The sequence below is a fragment of the Anolis sagrei genome, chromosome 8, assembly GCF_037176765.1.
Source record: "Anolis sagrei isolate rAnoSag1 chromosome 8, rAnoSag1.mat, whole genome shotgun sequence".
Taxonomy (NCBI): domain Eukaryota; kingdom Metazoa; phylum Chordata; class Lepidosauria; order Squamata; family Dactyloidae; genus Anolis; species Anolis sagrei.
This window is the reverse complement of record NC_090028.1, coordinates 40738465-40758147: the sequence shown is the minus strand read 5'-3', so window position 1 is coordinate 40758147 and position 19683 is coordinate 40738465. Positions and strand designations below refer to the sequence as shown.

General features: G+C 43.4%; 1 protein-coding gene across 9 annotated transcripts in view; it reads right to left on the bottom strand.

Annotated features, from left to right (window-relative positions):
- The window catches only part of ZNF536 (zinc finger protein 536), a 773116-nt gene that overhangs the window by 390906 nt on the left and 362527 nt on the right, over window positions 1-19683 (bottom strand). For all 9 annotated transcript variants that reach the window (XM_067471133.1, XM_060788164.2, XM_060788167.2 and 6 more), the window contains one exon: window positions 12118-14292. In XM_067471133.1, coding sequence (XP_067327234.1) covers window positions 12118-14290 — 2173 coding nt within the window. In that variant the 5' untranslated portion in view covers window positions 14291-14292. The remainder of the gene's footprint in view (window positions 1-12117; window positions 14293-19683) is intronic.

Sequence of the window (19683 nt, the reverse complement as noted above, 5' to 3'; positions counted from 1 at the left end):
GAGGGCTTTGCTTACATTTTCTTGCCCTGGTGAAGGGAGTTGGACTGGATGGCCTTAAGTATTTTCTGTTGGTCATGGGGGATCTGTGTGGGAAGTCTGCCCCAATTCTATTGTTGGTGGAGTTCAGAATGCTCTTTGATTGTAAGTGAACTATAAATCCCAGCAACTACAACTTCCAAGTGTCAAGGTGTATTTTCCCCAAACTTCATTTGTGTGCATATTTGGGCATATGGAGTATTTGTGCCAGGTTTGGTCCAGATCCATCATTGTTTTTGAGTCCACAGTGGATGTTGGTGAACTACAACTCCCAAACTCCAGGTCAATGCCCATGAAACCCTTCCAGTGTTTTCTGTTGATCATGGGAGCTCTGTGTGCCAGATTTTGTTTTACACCATCATTGATGGAGTTCAGAATGCTCTTTGATTGTAGGTGAATTATAAATCCCAGCAACTACAACTCCCAAATGACAAAATAAAAAAAATTGAGTGAAGGACATACATTGGGTTGTTAGGTGTATGCTGTCCAAATTTGGTGTCGATTGGTTCACTGGTTTTTGAGTTCTGTTAATCCCACAAACGAACATTACATTTTTATTTCTATAGACTAGTTGCTGTGATCAACCTTCCCTCTTTCTCTTCTTCTTTCACTCCTTCCTTCACTCCCTCTTTCCTTCCTGTCCAAATTTGGTGTCAATTGGCCCACTGGTTTTTGAGTTCTGTTAATCCCACAAACGAGCATTACATTTTTATTTATATAGATAGTAATGCTAGGATTGAAAGGGTCTGAAGTCAAAGAGGAAACAGGATTACAAAGGAAAGATGAACGGTTGAAGAATGGAACGGAGACCTTGCGGAACAGCGAGATTTCTCCATAACACCTAAAAACATTGACATTCTCTTTCCTCTCGTGGTAATGGCTTTTTCCTCCCTTCTTCGCCAACTTCTCACTCCTCCCTTCCCAGCCCCCTGTTGCTGCGTGCCATCCCAAAGCTCTAGTATAAAGTTTGGCTTTTGCAGCATGAAGCAGCTGGGCAAAGCTACCAGGGAATGATAATGACCTCAGAAATCTGCTGTTAGCTCAACTACAATAGGGTGCTCAGTCTAGTGGAAAATTGTGTTCATCAGCTAACTCTGCTCAGTTACTAATTGACATTGCCAAATATTTTAAGAACAATTGGAATGCACAAGCAAAAAAAATGAAGATCTTAATCCTCAGACTTAAATTTTTTTTGCCTGTTTTTTTCTCTCTCACACACATAGAGCGTTCGATGATTATCACTGTGCAGGAAGGAAGGAAGGAAGAAAAGAAAGGAAAAGAACAGAACAGAAAAGCATCCTAACATTCCCTGCACCGTGTCTTTGCAGTGCTGTCCAGTACAAAAGCTTTTTTTTTTTTATGCACTCTGTCAATGGGCATAAATATAGGCTGAAATGAATTGTTTAGGGAGGGACGCGCTGCCATAGAAAAATAGAAATACTGAAAAGATTCCAAACCAGCTGATCAAATAATTTGTGCCAAAGTCAACATAAGTACTGTGGACAAGAATAAATTATGATAGTTAACAGAATTTTATTTTTTTCTTCCTTCTTTCCTTAAAAAACCCCCCGTTCTTTCCATTGATCATGCAATTTGGCCTACTTTATTTAATGAACTGGAGGGTCAGTGCATTCAATTACCCCTTTCATACTATCAAGACTTCAATTATCTCCACACCAAAATTATAGGCAAATGCAGAAGGTACTACCCTACTCGCTGTAACAGTATCATTTCTTACTACATTAAGCTTTAATTATTCTATGTGTTCATTCCAAAGCAAAATCTCTTACTGCTCAAATTTATCCAATCCCAAATTACTATTTCCTTTATTTTGGCATGCACCTGTCGTAAGTCTCCTTTCCTATCAAAGTTCAATATCAAAGTATTGGACTGACATCCACTCGGAAATACAAAAAAAATTAGATACAAAGATTGAAAAGAAACCAGAACATTTTTTTGCCAGGAATGTTAGAAGTAGCAAAAGACAAAGATAAAGAAATTCTATTCAACTATTTAGTGATCGCAGCCAGAATAGTGTTTGCAAAAGTTTGGAGGAGAAAAGAAATCCCAAAAAGAGAGGACTGGTGAAAGAAAATCGTAGAGGTAATAAATATGGATCAATTGACTTGTTGGATTTCTCCAAACCAAGGCTTTCCAAAGAAGCAAACGAATCGCAGCCTGGTAAAGAACTACTTTAAGCAACTGAAGATTGATTTGATAATTTGAAATATGACACTCACAAGATGCCATAAGGAACATGGGGAAGGAAAACTATTTCTTGCCATATTAATAACTAAACTATTGTCAACAACCGATATTCTGTCGCGCGCTGGGCCTGTAACAGCTGTACTTTTCTATAGGATGTATACTTTAAGCCCAGCGGGAAGCCAGGGGGCCTCAAAGAGAGGTTCTCTGGGATTTTCCTGAAGTTATGGTCTTTATAGAGTTTTTAATGATACAACAAAGTCTTTATTATGGAACAAACAACAAATCTTCAATGGTTCAAACGACACTTCAAGGCTTTCTTAGTCTAGTCCTCAATGGACTGGTACCTGACTTTGATTAACTGTACTTTCTCTGTAGGAAAAAACCCTTTTAACCTCTCCTAGGCTGTTTACTATCTATGCCTCATCGGTGTGGGTCCTACTACAGATTCCAAATGCGTCTGGGTATTGAGTAGACCTACCAGCCGAGGCTTGTAGATATTTCACATGGAGTTCGTGGATCTGTAATGCTGTCCTCCCTCAGAGAATTCTTTGAGAATTTCAGGGCTGTTTTGCCTCTGTTTGCTGTGAGGCTGAGAGGCTGTGAGCTCTCAGCCAGAGCCTTGGGACCTTTCCCCTGGAATTTCTGTTTTGTTTCCCCAGATGTTCTTGAGAAAAGAAGCTTTTCTATGGGACGAGCTGGTCTACGTCCTATAGTTTAGCTTCCTTATGAGAGACTGCCCCCAAAAAATGGCTCCTTTCCCTCCCAGAGCCCAGAGACAGAGACACTCGCTGGAACACCTCAGCAAGCGAGAATCCAAAAGTGGCAGGCTCAAACCCAGAACTTCAATCAATGGCTGATACCAAATGAGAGACTCCCCCCTGGGCACACAGAAAACTGGGCAACTTGGAAGGCGCTGAACAGACCACGCTCTGGCACCACAAGATGCAGAGCCAAGCTCAAGAAATGGGGCTACAAAGTGGAGTCCATGACATGCAAGTGTGGAGAGGAGCAAACCACTGACCACCTGCTGCAACCTGAGCCCCGCCACATGCACAAGGGAGGACCTCCTTGCGGCAACACATCTCACCACGCTAAAACAGTGGATGTGGCACTTAATGAGACATGCCACATTATCACGGGGTGTCTGCGCCCTACACCACTGGAGAAACTACACTGTTTAGCCGGTATTCCACCACCTGACATCTGCCGGGAAGTAGCAGCCAATAGTGAAAGGACCAAGGCAGAGACATCTCCAGCTCATCCCTTGTTTGGGTATCAGCCAGCACATCAACGACTTAAATCAAGAAATAATTTTCTAAAATCTACAGAGACACTCACTGGAACACCCCAGCAAGCGAGAGTCCAAAAGTGGCAGGCTCAAACTCAGTGGCTGATACCAAATGAGAGACTCCCCCCTGGGCACACAGAAAACTGGGCAACTTGGAAGGCACTGAACAGACCGCACTCTGGCACCACGAGATGCAGAGCGAACCTCAAGAAATGGGGCTACAAAGTGGAGTCCACGACATGCGAGTGTGGAGAGGAGCAAACCACTGACCACCTGCTGCAACCTGAGCCCTGCCATATGCACAAGGGAGGACCTTCTTGCGGCAACACCAGAGGAACTCCAAGTGGCCAGATACTGGTCAAAGAACATTTAATCAACTACCAAACTCACAAATTTTGTATTTTGTTTGTTTGTTTGCTTTGTTTTGTTAGAAATGTAATATAATTGACTGGTTGCACTGACATGACAAATAAGGAGGATCTGACCTGGGGCATTCATAGGGCAACGTTAGTGAAAAGGGCCCAGCAGAGATTGTACGATCTGAGACTTCTAAGGAACCAACAACTGAATGAAAAACTGCTGGTGACTTTCTACCATTGTGCCATAAAGAGTGTCCCCGGATTCGAACCTGTGACCTTTTGGTCAACAAGCTCAACAGCTCAGCGATTCAACCCACCGCATCACCAGTTGTGATTTACACAACTGTAAATCACTGGAACTTACTTACTCCAGAGTGGTGAAATAAGAGTAGAAGAGTCACCTGTTGGCACACGCTTTCTATCGGCTTCCCTTTGCGCTGGAAGCAGAAAACGATTTAAAAAAACCCCCAAAAGCTGAAAGAGAGGGAAATGATCTGTGTGACCGGTTTTGTCCATTTTCTGTTGGAAAATACGACCTCTCTATTTGTCAAAAGGTCTGAGTTTTAGCAGTTGATCTTCAGCTTAGTTCTCAGCAGTTTGGAGAGCCAAAGAACAAACACATTTTCTGGTTCACTGGCGTCGTTTTCACATGTTCACTGATTCAAACATTCTTTTACTCATATAACAAACAGCTGCATACCACATTACCCAGGCAGTGACAGTCACACATCTCTGGAATAACTGTTTGATTGCAAACCTGACCCTTTCTTCTTCTCAGACTGAACTAGACATTTTTTGAAAAAAGAACCCAGCCACTCCATTCCCAATCCTCCTTTGCAAAGAATTACATCAGATAACAAAGACTTCTCTGCCACTCATTGTAAGCCGTCTTCCAGAGATCTGTTCTAAGAGGCACGGCGCATAAAAGGTTTTTTATGATGAATTCAGAACTACTATCATGTTAAGAGCACCAATTTATATATAAAAAAAGAATTCATTGGTTCAGATCTGGAAAAAAAATAGTTTCTCAGGCCCTACTGACCCAGTTTGCAACAAAAAAGGAATCAAGTGATGCAAATTAAGTTCAGAGACATTGTTATGCAGCCTTAGAAACTAGTTAAACAGTGTTTTTGTAGTAATTTCTTAATGGCTGTCTCAGTGTCTCTTTCCCGTTAACTTCAGGAATCACACAGACCTCCTTTGTATGCCACAGGTTTGTTTTCCATAGGTAGTCATAATTACACAAGGCTTTAAATCAGTTTCCTTGGAATTGTCACAGCGGCCAAATAAATTCGAAGGGAGATCAGGTTAAATTAATAAAACATTATGGTGTAAAAAAAAAGTTAACGTTCGAAGATTTGGCATCTTGCGTCAATGACATGATTCATCATACAGATGCTAAAATTCTATTTTGAGGCAACCAAAAAAAAATTAGAAATTATTCACCCGACTCACATGATTGAAAACTGAATCCGGTACGTAAGTTTACAAGGTTGGGACAAATGTTGCTTCTATCTTTAAGCCGTACAAACTGAATAAAATACAGGAATGCACCCGACACTTTGGAACGAAAGGCAAAACAAAGGGCATAAGATTACAGTCTCTTCCAAGATCAAGGAAGATTACAGATCAATTCTTTTTTTTCCCTTTTGTTATTATTTATGACTAGCTGTAATAAAAATAATCTATATATATATAAATGCTCTGGTCATAATGAGTACCTTAAAAACAAAAGAACCAATGAACGAAATCATACCAATTTCGCAACAGGAGAGAATGCCTCTAGAACAGTGTTTCTCAACCTGGGGGTCGGGACCCCTGGGGGGGTCGTGAGGGGGTGTCGGAGGGGTCCCCGAAGACCATCAGAATATGCAATATTTTCTGTTAGTCATGGGGCTTCTGTGTGGGAAGTTTCGCCTAATTCTATCATTGGTGGGGTTCAGAATGCTCTTTGATTGTAGGTGAACTATAAATCCCAGCAACTACAACTCCCAAATGTCAAGGTCTATTTTCCCCAAACTCCACCAGAGTCCACATTTGGACATATTGAGTGTTCGTGCCAAGTTTGGTCCAGATTGATCATTGTTTGATCAACAATGCTCTCTGGATTTAGGTGAACTACAACACCCAACACCCAAACTCAAGGTCAATGCCCACCAAGCCATTCTAGCATTTTCTGTTGGTCATGGGATTTCTGTGTGGCCAGGTCTGATTCAATTCCATCATTGGTGGAGTTCAGAAAGCTCTTTGATTGTAGGCGAACTATAAATCCCAGAAACTACAACTCCCAAATGACAACATCAATCTCCTCCAACCCCACCAGTATTCACATTTGGGCGTATCGTGTATTTGTGCCAAATGGTCCAGTAAATGAAAATCCATCCTGCATATCAGATATTTACATTACGATTCATAACAGTAGCAAAATTACAGTTATGAAGTAGCAACAAAAATAATTTTATGGTTGGGGGTCACCACAACATGAGGAACTGTATTAAGGGGTCGCGACATTAGGTAGGTTGAGAACCACTGCTCTAGAACCTGGCCATATAGCCCGAAAAACCTACAACAACCCAGTTATTATTCTTGTTGCATGAACAAAAAGAACCAGAATGATCTCAACCAGTATCATTTACAATTGCAAAAAATGCATTGTTCCCCCGTCCCCATTACTTATGCCAAAGCACATTCTGCAAACATGGAGACCACAACCGTTGGGGAATCAGTGCTTAGAGTCGAAAAACAAAGCATTTCTCCAGGTTGAGAATGCTGAGAAGTGGGAAACGAAATCTCCACGTTGTCATATTGGGTCTTCAATCCTCTTAAAACAACCCAAACAACGACACAGTATAAAAATGACCTCTCCTTTGCTTCTTTGGTTCCCACACTGTTTCCAAACGTGCTCCTCCGCTAATAAATCGTAAATGAGGCTACAGTTCTAAGAGTAGTCGGGGCGTTTCATGGGTATTTAAACAACAGCATTAAGCACTATAGGAATCAGAGGAATGCAGAGGGCAGATTTATGTGTCTTAAGAGTTTCTTTACTGGTTTATAATCAGCTGCCCCCAAACTCACACTTTCTTTCATATTAATCTGGTCTTAGAAATGGAGGAGAGTGGAGCATGACAAGAACAACAAAAATAAACTGGCATCTATTTAATAACTATAACCGTGGATTGCCTTCGATACTAAAATATTTATTGAAACCAAGGGAAGGGGGGGGGGGGGGTGGTGAGCCTAAAAAAGAATTACCTCCAACAGCCTGCGACCAGATCTTTAACAGTGGGCAACGTAATGCCTTAAGGTCTCTCAAACTGTCTTTCATTTTCGAGACTTAATGGCTGATTGCAGAAATCAATGTTGCCATTAGTAACAGAGTATTTGTTATGGCATGATTTCCTCTGTTGTTAGGCCTGCAGAATGATTACAATATTAGAAGGTGCTTTTCTTATAAAGGGGCTGAAGATATAACTTTCAATTTACTATCCATTAGTTCAAGAGCCTAGAAATGAGAGATGAGGCCAGAAATCTTACCTTCCCTTTTTTTTTTTTGTAATGCGCCAAGAAAACTCAATAGATAGCTCCAATGAAATATTAGTTTGCTTTCTTCTTTTGCACACGGTAGGTTACAATTAAATACAAAGGAATCTGGCTTTGCTGTGAGTTTTCCAGGCTATAGAGCCATGTTCCAAAAGCATTCTCTCTGGGCTAAATGGTGAGACTAGCTTCGGAAAGGCAAAGGGATTTCCGGTTTCCTAAAAAAGTTCCAAATCACTTCAAAAAGGTATTTTTTCCAAATTTATTCTGAATTATGAAGATTCCGACTGGACCTAACCATGCCTAGTATTTAAGGCAACAAATCAGCACTAGATCTGGGAGTTTGGGGGCAATGTGAAAATGTACATGTCCCATTCATGCTCCCACAGATTGCACAATCTATGGGAGCATGAATGGGACATGCACATCTTCACATTGCCCTTGAACTCCCAGATCTAGTTCTTTCATGGCCAGAATCACTGGGTTGCTGTGAATTTTCCGGGCTAAATAGCCGTGTTCCAAAAGCATTCTCTCCTGATGTTTCACCCACATCTATGGCAGGCATCCTCAGGAGGATGCCTGCCATAGATGTGGGCAAAAGTCAGGAGAGAATGCTTCTGGAACATGGCCATACAGCTCGGAAAACTCACATACAAAGGAATCGTTTTTTTTTAATAATGTGCAATCTATGGGAGCATGAATGGGACATGCACATTTTCACATTGCCCTCGAACTCCCAGATCTAGTTCTTTCATGGCCAGAATCACTGGGTTGCTGTGAGTTTTCCGGGCTATATAGCCATGTTCCAAAAGCATTCTCTCCTGACGTTACGCCCACATCTATGGCAGGCATCCTCAGGAGGATGCCTGCCATAGATGTGGGCAAAACGTCAGGAGAGAATGCTTCTGGAACATGGCCATACAGCTCGGAAAACTCACATACAAAGGAATCGTTTTTTTTTAATAATGTGCAATCTATGGGAGCATGAATAGGACATGCACATTTTCACATTGCCCTCGAACTCCCAGATCTAGTTCTTTCATGGCCAGAATCACTGGGTTGCTGTGAATTTTCCGAGCTGTATGGCCATGTTCCAGAAGCATTCTCTCCTGACGTTTTGCCCACGTCTATGGCAGGCATCCTCAGGAGGATGCCTGCCATAGATGTGGGCAAAACGTAAGGAGAGAATGCTTCTGGAGCATGGCCATACAGCTCGGAAAACTCACAGCAACCCAGTGATTCTGGCCATGAAAGCCTTCAACGATAGAAAGGAATCATTTTTTTAAATAATATGCAATCTATGGGAGCATGAATGGGACATGCACATTTTCACTCCCAGATCTAGTTCTTTCATGGCCAGAATCACTGGGTTGCTGTGAGTTTTCCGGGCTATATAGCCATGTTCCAAAAGCATTCTCTCCTGACGTTTCACCCACATCTATGGCAGGCATCCTCAGGAGGATGCCTGCCACAGATGTGGACAAAACATCAGGAGAGAATGCTTCTGGAACATAGCCATACAGCTTGGAAAACTCACAGCAACCCAGTGATTCTGGCCATGAAAGCCTTTGACAATACAAAGGAATCATTTTTAAAATAATGTGCAATCTATGGGAGCATGAATGGGACATGCACATTTTCACATTGCCCCCAAACTCCCAGATCTAGTACTTTCATGGCCAGAATCACTGGGTTGCTGTGAGTTTTCCGGGCTAAATAGCCATGCTCCAAAAGCATTCTCTCCTGATGTTTCACCCACATCTATGGCAGGCATCCTCAGGAGGATGACTGCCATAGATGTGGGCAAAACGTCAGGAGAGAATGCTTCTGGAACATGGCCATACAGCTCGGAAAACTCACAGCAACCCAGTGATTCCGGCCATGAAAGCCTTCGACAGTACAAAGGACTCATGTTTTTTTAATAATGTGCAATCTATGGGAGCATGAATGGGACATGCACATTTTCACATTGCCCCCAAACTCTCAGATCTAGTGCTGATTTATTGTCTTGAATACTAGGCATGGTTAGGCCAAGTTGGAATCTTCATAATTCAGAATAAATTCAGAAAAAAATCTTTTTGAAGAGATTCGGAACTTTTTTAGGAAACCGGAAGTCCCTTTGCCTTTCCGAAGCTAGTCTCACCATTTTTTTTCCCGACTCAGGAAGTGAGTTGGAAATTATTCTGGTCCCTAACGTCTGCTCAAGCCAGAGAAGCCAGTTTTAAACCGGGGAAGGCTGAATTTCCTCCCTTTGCTTTCCCCACTTCTGCCTCAAGCCAGAGAAGCCAGTTTTAAACCAGAGAAGGAAGGAATTTCCTCCCTTTGCCTTCCCCACCTCTGCCTCAAGCCAGAGAAGCCAGTTTTAAACCGGGAAAGGCTGAATTTCCTACCTTTGCTTTCCCCGCTTCTGACTTAATCCAGAGAAGACAGCTTTAAACCAGGGAAGGCTGAATTTCCTCCCTTTGCTTTCCCTGCTTCTGCTTCAAGCCAGAGAAGCTAGTTTTAAACCAGAGAAGGAAGGAATTGCCTCCATTTGCTTTCCCTGCTTCTGCCTCAAGCCAGAGAAGCCAGTTTTAAACCAGGGAAGGCTGAATTTCCTCCCTTTGCTTTCCCCACTTCTGACTTAAGACAGAGAAGCCAGTTTTAAACCACAGAAGGAAGAATTTCCTCCCTTTGCTTTCCCCACTTCTGCCTCAAGCCAGAGAAACCAGTTTTAAACTGGGGAAGGCTGAATTTCCTCCCTTTGCTTTCCCTGCTTCTGCCTCAAGCCAGAGAAGCCAGCTTTAAACCATGGAAGGCTGAATTTCCTCCCTTTGCTTTCTCCACTTCTGCCTCAAGCCAGAGAATGCAGTTCTAAACCAGGGAAGGCTGAATTTCCTCCCTTTGCTTTCCCTGCTTCCACCTCAAGCCTGAGAAGCCAGTTTTAAACCAGAGAAGGAAGGAATTGCCTCCATTTGCTTTCCCTGATTCTGCCTCAAGCCAGAGAAGCCTATTTTAAACCGGGGAAGGCTGAATTTCCTCCCTCTGCTTTCTCCACTTCTGCCTCAAGCCAGAGAATCCAGTTCTAAACCAGGGAAGGCTGAATTTCCTCCCTTTGCTTTCCCTGCTTCTGCCTCAAGCCAGAGAAGCCAGTTTTAAACCGGGGATGGCTGAATTTCCTCCCTTTGCTTTCCCTGCTTCTGCCTCAATCCAGAGAAGCCAGCTTTAAACCGGAGAAGGAAGGAATTTTCTCTGCTTGCTTTTACCCACTCCTGAAGTAAAACAACTACTTTCATAGTAAAGCCATAGGGTTCAGAAGTCTCGGAAGTTTTGAAAAGTTTTAAATATTTTTTTTTTCTGTGAAAATCAGAATTGAACCACCAGTGCACTCTAAATCCGAAACAAATTTTGAACCATTTTTTCATCAAAGAAGCCTATTAAAAAGCTATACTCAAATAGATATATAAATAGGGAAAGGTCTTGCCAACAGGAAGCATGGCTTGGTTGCAGAGAAGGTTAAATGAAGTGACCAAGCAAATTGAAGCCATCTTATCAATGATTACAAACAAACAAATATTTCTGCATGCATCCAGTACCATTGCATTCTTTTTTAGGAGTAGAAACTCAAATTATGCACCTTACTAAATTTAAGAATATGGTCACAAACTATTACAAACTCTATTTTAACCTGTTCTAGCTCATACTGAGATGATACCATCTCTTTACTTAGAAACAAGAGTCTACACCAGGCATGGGCAAACTTTGGCTCTCCAGGTGTTTTGGACTTCAACTCCCACAATTCCTAACAGCCTACCAGCTGTATTGTCAAAGGCTTTCATGGCTGGAATCACTGGGTTGTTGTAGGTTTTTCAGGCTATATGGCCATGTTCTAGAAGCATTCTCTCCTGACGTTTCACCTGCATCTATGGCAAGCATCTTCAGAGGTTGTGAGGACTTCACAACCTCTGAGGATGCTTGCCACAGATGCAGGTGAAATGTCAGGAGAAAATGCTTCTAGAACATGGCCATATAGCCCGAAAAATCTACAACAACCCAGCCTGCCAGCTGTTAGCAATTGTGGGAGCTGGAGTCCAAAACTCTTGGTGGGCCGAAGTTTGCCCATTTCTGGTCTATAAGCAAATTTGAGTGTGAAGATCAAAACTAGAAGAATAAAAAAAGAAAAGTGTCTGCTTCAACAAATTTTCTTGTGGAGCACAACTATTTTTCACAACCACTGTAGCTGGAACAGTTAAGCAATGGGAGCATATGATACATGTATACACAATAATAACAATTAAAAAAAATAAAATCTGGGTGTAGCAATCACCATGTTGCACATTGTGAAATCGAAAAGAAAAGTTCTCTTGGCTGATCAGGAAAAGCTTTCAAGTATTATATAAGAAATTATATATTTTTATTTTTTATAATTTTCTATAATTATATAAATAATTTTATATAATTATATTTTTTCTTATTATTTGTAATATACTTGCTTGACTGAAATACCAGCATTGCAAAATGACCATTACAAGCCTTTGAGGAAAGAAAATGGTGAGGTGTTACGTTAATTATACGGCCATGTAGGGTGAGATTCTGTACATGCATGCCTAATATCGAGCCTAATTAAACTCCATGAAACTTCTGAGTAAAAAAAGAATTCTATAAGATATTACAGACAGGAAAGAAAGAGGAAATAAAACATTGACATACCTGAGGAGGAAGGCGAAGAAGGATGTGGGCTGTCTTCTTGGGCACTTCCTGTCTGGGAGAGGCCTCCACCCATCCCACTCTCCTCGGTAATGTTGGAGGACCCTGGGGTTGTTGACCTACTGACCGACTGAGATTCCTGGTCGCTCCCAGACCCACGTCGCTCTTCGATGCTCGCCTGAATGATCTCGTCCTCTGCCTTTCTGTCTCTTTTGTGGACTCTTGAGTGAACCACAACTTGGTGGTATGTTCTGAAAACCCTGCCACAGTCAGGGCATTCGGTTGGCTTCTCTTTCACATTGCTGTGACTCTGCATGTTAAAATCGAGCTGCCCGTGGTTCATACCGTGAGACAGAAAATCTCTGCTGCCTTCCAAAGGGTCTAGTTTGTTTGACAAGTCTCTCTGATTGCCCATTTTAGTGCTGTGAACCAAATCAGCAGGCATTTTCTGCTTGGAGCCATCTGCTCCTACTAACACGTACTCCCGCTTCTCCTTATCAAACATAACTCCAGCGTTTGCCAAAGTGTCTTCATGGCTTCGCTGGATCTGGTGCTCTTTAGTCAAAAAACCATGTTCCATAGCCATTCCTCTTGCCATTAGCTGCCAAGCTTGATAACTGTTTACAGGGTCCATCTCGGCAGCTTTGGCTGCAGCTTGTAGCCTTTCTATACAGCTGGATTTGAGTGGAGGCACGAGGTTAAGACAGCCCAATAACGAATGTTTGTCGCCTTCAGCAAGGCCGTGGCCAATGCCAGCAATAGGGGACAAGAGCTTGCCCAGAACTTCTCTCTCTTTCATGGGCAAGTCTCCTTTGCTGTAAGTCTGGTTCTGTTCACCGAGTCCCGCTTTGTCAGGAGGAAGGAAACCACTTTGCAAACATGACAAGTATCTGGAGTACAGGTTGGCGTGAGCCTCCTGCGACATGCTGCCGATGGACACAGGGACTTCGGAGTCATTGGCGGACTTGTTTTTCACGGATAATTTGTTGAGATGGACCTTCATGTGGTTCTTGAGGAACCAAGGCTCTTTGAAGCGCCTCCCACAAATCTGGCAGCAGTGTTCAAAGGAGTCCTTGTGTTTCCTCATGTGGCCTTTCAGGAACCATGCTTGGCTAAAGACCTGGCCGCAGACTTCACATCGAAACTCATTGGCGGCCTGCTCTCCGTTTCCGTTGGAGCCCTGGCCTTGGGCCGACTCCGCGGTTATGTGCGCTTTCTCCACGTGACTGATCAGCTCCTCTTCCTGGGAAGCTGCAAAATCACACAAAGTACACTTGTAAGGCTTGTGAAGGATCCGAATGTGCCTGTCTAACTCCTCCCGTTTCTTGAATTTTCCTTTGCAGAAAGTGCACCTAAATCCAGCAGCCGTGGCGACCACTTCTTCCTGAACACTGGCAGGTTTCGGAGAGGGAACGGGGTTGGAGACATCCGGGGTGCTGTGGTTAGTGGGCACAGGCAAATTGCAGTTAGCAAGAGGCATCGGTTGGGAATGCGGGTGGGATTTGTTGTCGGATCGTGGCTGCAAAAGGCTGCTTTTCATCTGTTTGTCCCTCAGGATCGCCCTCTCTTCCAGCTCATGCAAGAGCCTGTTTTCTTCTCGGACCCTCCCGCGTCCTTTGCCAAGGTTGCCCAGCTTGTGAGTGCGCAGGTGGATCTTCAAGTTTCCCTTCTGAGCGGCTCTGTGGTCGCAATAGGGGCACTTGAACGGTTTCTCTCCTGTATGGGTGCGCATGTGGAGCGAGAGGATGCTGTTGAAGCGGAAACGTTTCCCGCACAAGGGACACGGGTATTTCCTGTTCTTCCTGGCGTCATCCTCTATATCACTCATCTGGGACATGATGCCGAGGTTCTGTCCATTTAGGAACTGCTGCAGGTCTACTCTCCCATTCAACGTGGTGTCAACCTCCCTGTTCAGTTGATTGGCGAGCAGAGCCATCTGACTGCTGATGGGCTGGTTTGCTATGGACGCGTGGCTCTTGTCTTCTAAGAGTGCGGATGCCTTCTCCTCCGGGTTCTGCCTGTTCTGCAATTCAGGAAATGCATGGCTGAGCTGGGACGTGATCTGGTGTAACTTCTGGCTCATTGAGTACTGGCCATTCAGTATGGAGCTGTTGAGGTGGACATCCGCTTCCGGCACCGCTGAAGAAACACCAAGGCACAAACTCGCTTCCTCCATCCCTGAAAAAAATGAAGAAGGATTTTAGAGTTGAGGGGAGCCCAGTCCTATCAGCAGACATTTCAGAAACATTTCATGTTAGAGTCCCAAAAATTACTCCTGTTTAAGGAGCTCCAATGGCTGCCATTTATTTATTTATTATTATTTACAGCATTTATATTCTGCTCTTCTCACCCCGCAGGGGACTCAGTGTACACATATATAGCAAACATTCAATGCCAATTTTTGACATACAACATATACAGACATAGACAGAGGCTATTTAACTTTTTCTGGCCACCAGGGGAGCTGTCGCTTTCATCGTCCATCTGCGACACTGATGAAGTACTTCCGCATTCCCTGCATGCTTTTGCTGAAGTCTTTTTTTATGGCCTCATAAACTAGTTAATTTAGCCTCCCCACACTTCAAGCTGGTACCTTATTTTCCTACTTGACAGATGCAACTGTCTTTCGGGTTGCAAAGGGTGACAACGGGCTACACAACTGGTTGGAAACCCACTCCAACCCGGGCTGGCCTCGAACTCATGACCTTTTGGTCAAAGTGATCTTAATGCAGCTGACACTCAGCCAGCTGTGCCACAATCCCGGCCCAATTCAAGGTGCAGGTTTTGACCTACAAAGCCCTGAACGGTTTGGGACCCGCCTACCTGCGTGACTACATTTCTGTCTACGAAACTACACGACCTTTAGATCCAGGGAAGTCATGCTCCCCATGCTCTATTCTGCTTTGGTTAGACCACACTTGGAATATTGTGTCCAATTCTGGGCTGTATATCTTCCGACCAAGCTTTGGGCTGTATATCTTCCCGGCCAAGCCATAGAAGACGAAGCTTTCTACAGGAGCTCTTGGTATTATGTCCTGCATGAAAGGCTTATCTGTGTGGACTGAAACCAAATTGGCTCCTATTCCCTCCAAAACCCAAAAAGGGGGCAGGACCAGGGAACCTAACGATAATTGACAGGTGGCTTGCCCTATGATGGCAGCCAAAAGAAGCCACCTATCTGCAGAGTCCCTGAAACTTAGGACTACAACAAACATGCAATGCAAAGCAAACAAAATTGGAGCTCCTGGTACAGCTGTACCTGCACAGACGCAGGCGAAACTTCAGGAGAGAATGCTTCTAGAACATTGGCCATATTGTCCTCACAACCTCTGAGGATGCTTGCCATAGATGCAGGTGAAAAGTCAGGAGAGATTGCTTCTAGAACATGGCCATATTGTCCTCACAACCTCTGAGAATGCTTGTCATAGATCGAGGCAAAACATCAGGAGAGAATGCTTCTAGCACATGGGAATATTGTCCTCACAACCTCTGAGGATGCTTGCCATAGATGCAGGTGAAATGTCAGGAGATAATGCTTCTAGAACATGGCCATGTAGGACCTCACAACCTCTGAGGATGCTTGCCATAGATGCAGGTGAAACATCAGGAGATAATGCTTCTAGAACATGGCCATATAGTCCTCACCACTTCTGAGGATGCTTGCCATAGATGCAGGTGAAACGTCAGGAGAGAATGCTTCTAGAACATGGCCATATAGGACCTCACAACCTCTGAGGATGCTTGCCATAGATGCAGGTGAAACATCAGGAGATAATCCTTCTAGAGCAGTGGTTCTCAACCTGGGGTCCCCAGATGTTTTTGGCCTACAACTCCCAGAAATCCCAGCTAGTTTACCAGCTGTTAGGATTTCTGGGAGTTGTAGGCCAAAAACATCTGGGGACCCCAGGTTGAGAACCACTGTTCTAGAACATGGCCATATTTTCCTCAAAACCTCTAAGGATGCTTGGCATAGATTCAGGCAAAACGTCAGGACAGAATGCTTCTAGAGCATGGCCATATTGTCCTCACAACCTCTGAGGATGTTTTCCATAGATTCAGGCGAAACGTCAGGAGAGAATGCTTCTAGAACATGGCCATATTGTCCTCACAACTTCTGAGGATGCTTGCCATAGATGCAGGCGAAACATCAGGAAAGAATGCTTCTAGAACATGGCCATATTGTCCTCACAACCTCTGAGAATGCTTGCCATAGACGCAGGCGAAATTTCAGGAGAGAATGCTTCTAGAGCATGGCCATATTGTCCTCACAACCTCTGAGGATGCTTGCCATGGATTCAGGTGAAACGTCAGGAGAGAATGTTTCTAGAACATGGCCATATTGTCCTCACAACCTCTGAGGATGCTTGCCATAGATGCAGGTGAAACATCAGGAGATAATGCTTCTAGAGCATGGCCATATTGTCCTCACAACCTCTGAGGATGCTTGCCATAGATGCAGGCGAAACGTCAGGAGAGAATGCTTCTAGAAACCGAAAAACCTACAACAACCCATCCAATGTTTAAATTACACGTGACAATACCAGAGTCAAAACCAATAAAATGTATATTAAATGTCAAGTGTATAGTATACAGTTGTGATTATGTTTTCTCTTAATTATACGGGGCCTTCATCATCCTGAATACTGTTTGATTGCATGTATTAATTAGGATTTAAAAATGAACACATTACCAATTTGAATATCTGGCTCTTAAATACGTCGCGTTAAGCTTTCAACTGGGTTCGGTTTCCCCCTTTTCCCCTATGAAACTGCACCTGTTTACATTTTGCTATCTATATAAAAGAGAAATGTGATGCATCGTGCTCATTTCCCCTTTAAAACAAAAACAAAAATAGAAATCCATTTATAAAACTTTCAGTCCCATTAAACATATTCAATAAATTCCACTTTCCACAATGAGAAAGATGGTTTTATGATTTGATGCGGGGGTGGGCGTATTGTGGGGGGGGGGGGCGTAGATGGCATGATATTTACTAGTACACAATAAAACAAGATAATGTTGGGGGGGGGGGGTTTGGATAAAGTAAAGGACAAGCTTTCGAACAATAAAAAGGATTTTGCTTTAGTCAACAAAAAGTGCAGTAATATCTCATTAAGCTGATTAGTATGCGGCTTAGAAACAGTACTAGGTGCTGTAACACATGATTATAATCATAAAAATCCTTCAGTGTTTGCAAGTAAGCATTAACGAGGTATATTAAATTTTAAGGAGACTGCGTCTACCAGCTTTGCAAACCTCTGAGATTAAGATTTAACCCTTATGTTACAAAGCAATTGTTCCTCCGTCATTTGGAAACGGTACCCATCCAAAGCGGCATAAATTACCTCCCTCATTTGTCATGCAGATCATTCAAAAATATATTCCTGTTTCGGAAAAAAAAAGGTGCTTGATTTGAGCCAACCGTCTTCATCTTGGGGTGATCTAAGGGACTCTGATTAGGTTTAAAAGAGCTTTTTTTCCCCCCCGTTCTAGAACTCGATAAAACCCAATTAAAGCCAGGGAAGGTGTCACAGGAAGCTTCAACAAGTTTAAGTATTTTTAATAACTTTCTCAATATACAGTAATGAGTACAAATGGTACCTACAAACTGTGCGCTGCAGAAAATTAGAACTCAACGCTGTTTGTTAAACAGAAGTGCTCAGTGCTGGTCAGCATAATTGTCCCTAATAATTATCTCCTCTCCTTGCCATTTTCTCGAGTCTATTCACGAGGGGAGGAAAAAACGCATCCATAAAAGCTCAGTTTTTAAAACGGCGCAAACCGTTACTTCTACGAAGCGGACAGACGTGGAAGTGATACAATCCGAGTGAAAATATATAGGCGATTTACTAGGCTTGGTTGATCAGGTTCGTTAGCTTCAAAAATCGGAATGAATTCGTATTTAAATGACTTATAAAACAATTTCGAGCCATGCTGGAATAGTGTGAGAAGTAATAACGAATTGAAACAATTTACCCATTTTTCGGAATTATTTTCGTACGTCTGGTCAAGGTTTACATTATCTCGCAGTTTATTTTATTATTTTATTATTTTATTAATTAATTAATTATTTACTATTCTTGTATACCGCTATATCTCAAGCCCGAGGGCGACTCACAGCGGTTTCCAGACAGCAAATAGCAAGACAATAAAAACAGCAATAATTAATATGCAAAAACAGTTAAATTACACATTTCCATTACTAACTAATAAACAATCATCAATACACAGTTATCACAAATCCCATCCCCGATCGCCTCATCATCCAAGCGTGATCCAAATTCGTCGTCCATTGTTCCGTTCCTATGTTCAAATTATCAAAATTGCACTAAATTACTCAAATGCCTGCACAAACATCCAGGTCTTCAGCTTTCTACGGAATGTCATGAGAGATGGTGCCAGCCTAACGTCTACAGGAAGGGCGTTCCACAGCCGAGGAGCCACCACCGAGAAGGCCCTATCTCTCGTCCCCGCCAACCGTGCTTGAGAGGCTGGCGGGATCGAGAGCAGGGTCTCCCCGGAAGATCTCAAAGTCCGGGTGGGTTCATAGGCCGAGATGCGGTCAGATAGGTATCTTGGGCCGGAACCGTTTAGGGCTTTATAGGCCAATACCAACACCTTGAATTGGGCCCGGTAGCAAATCGGCAGCCAGTGGAGCTGGTGCAACAGGGGGGTTGTGTGCTCCCTGCGCTCCGCTCCTGTTAGAATCATGGCTGCCGCGTGTTGGACTAGTTGCAGCTTCCGGGCCATCTTCAGGGGCAGCCCCACATAGAGAGCGCTGCAGTAGTCTAGGCGGGATGTGACAAGAGCGTGGACTACCGTGGCCAAGTTCCCCTGGCGACAAGCCGCGATGTGGAAGGGCAAGGTGGGAGTGGCCATGCCCAGCTCTTCCTGAAGGCCACGCCCCCAGTGGCTGTCAACTCTATTTCCCAGTTGTCAATCATTCTTGTTGCCATAATCTTGTTTTTTTGATGTTTAGCTGCAACCTGGCTTTGGCGCTTTCTCTTTCACCTTGATTAGAAGGCTTCTCAGCTCCTCCTCACTTTCGGCCATCAAAGTGGAGGCCATGACAGACTTTGTATTTCTAGGTGCAAAAATTACTGCAAACGCAGACTACAGCCAGGAAATCAGGAGATGTTTACTTTTTGGGAGGAGAGCAAGGACCAATCTTGATAAAATAGTGAAGAGTAGAGACATCACATTGGTAACAAAGATCCATTGCATAGTTAAAGCAATTGTATTCACCGTAGTAACCTACGGATGTGAGAAATGGGAAAGCTGAGTGAAGGAAGGGAGATGCTTTTGAATTGTGGTGTTGGAGCAAAATCTGGAGAGTGCCTTGTACCACCAGAAGATCCAACCAGTCCATACTTCAGGAAATGAAGCCCAACTGCTCATTGGATGGAAGGATATTAGAGGCAAAGATGAAGTCCTTTGGCCACATCATGAGAAGAAAGGAAAGCTTGGAGAAGACAATTATGCTGGGGAAGATGGACAGAAAAAGGAAGAGGGGCCGACCAAGGGCAAGATGGATGGATGGCATCTTTGAAGTAACTAGATTGACCTTGA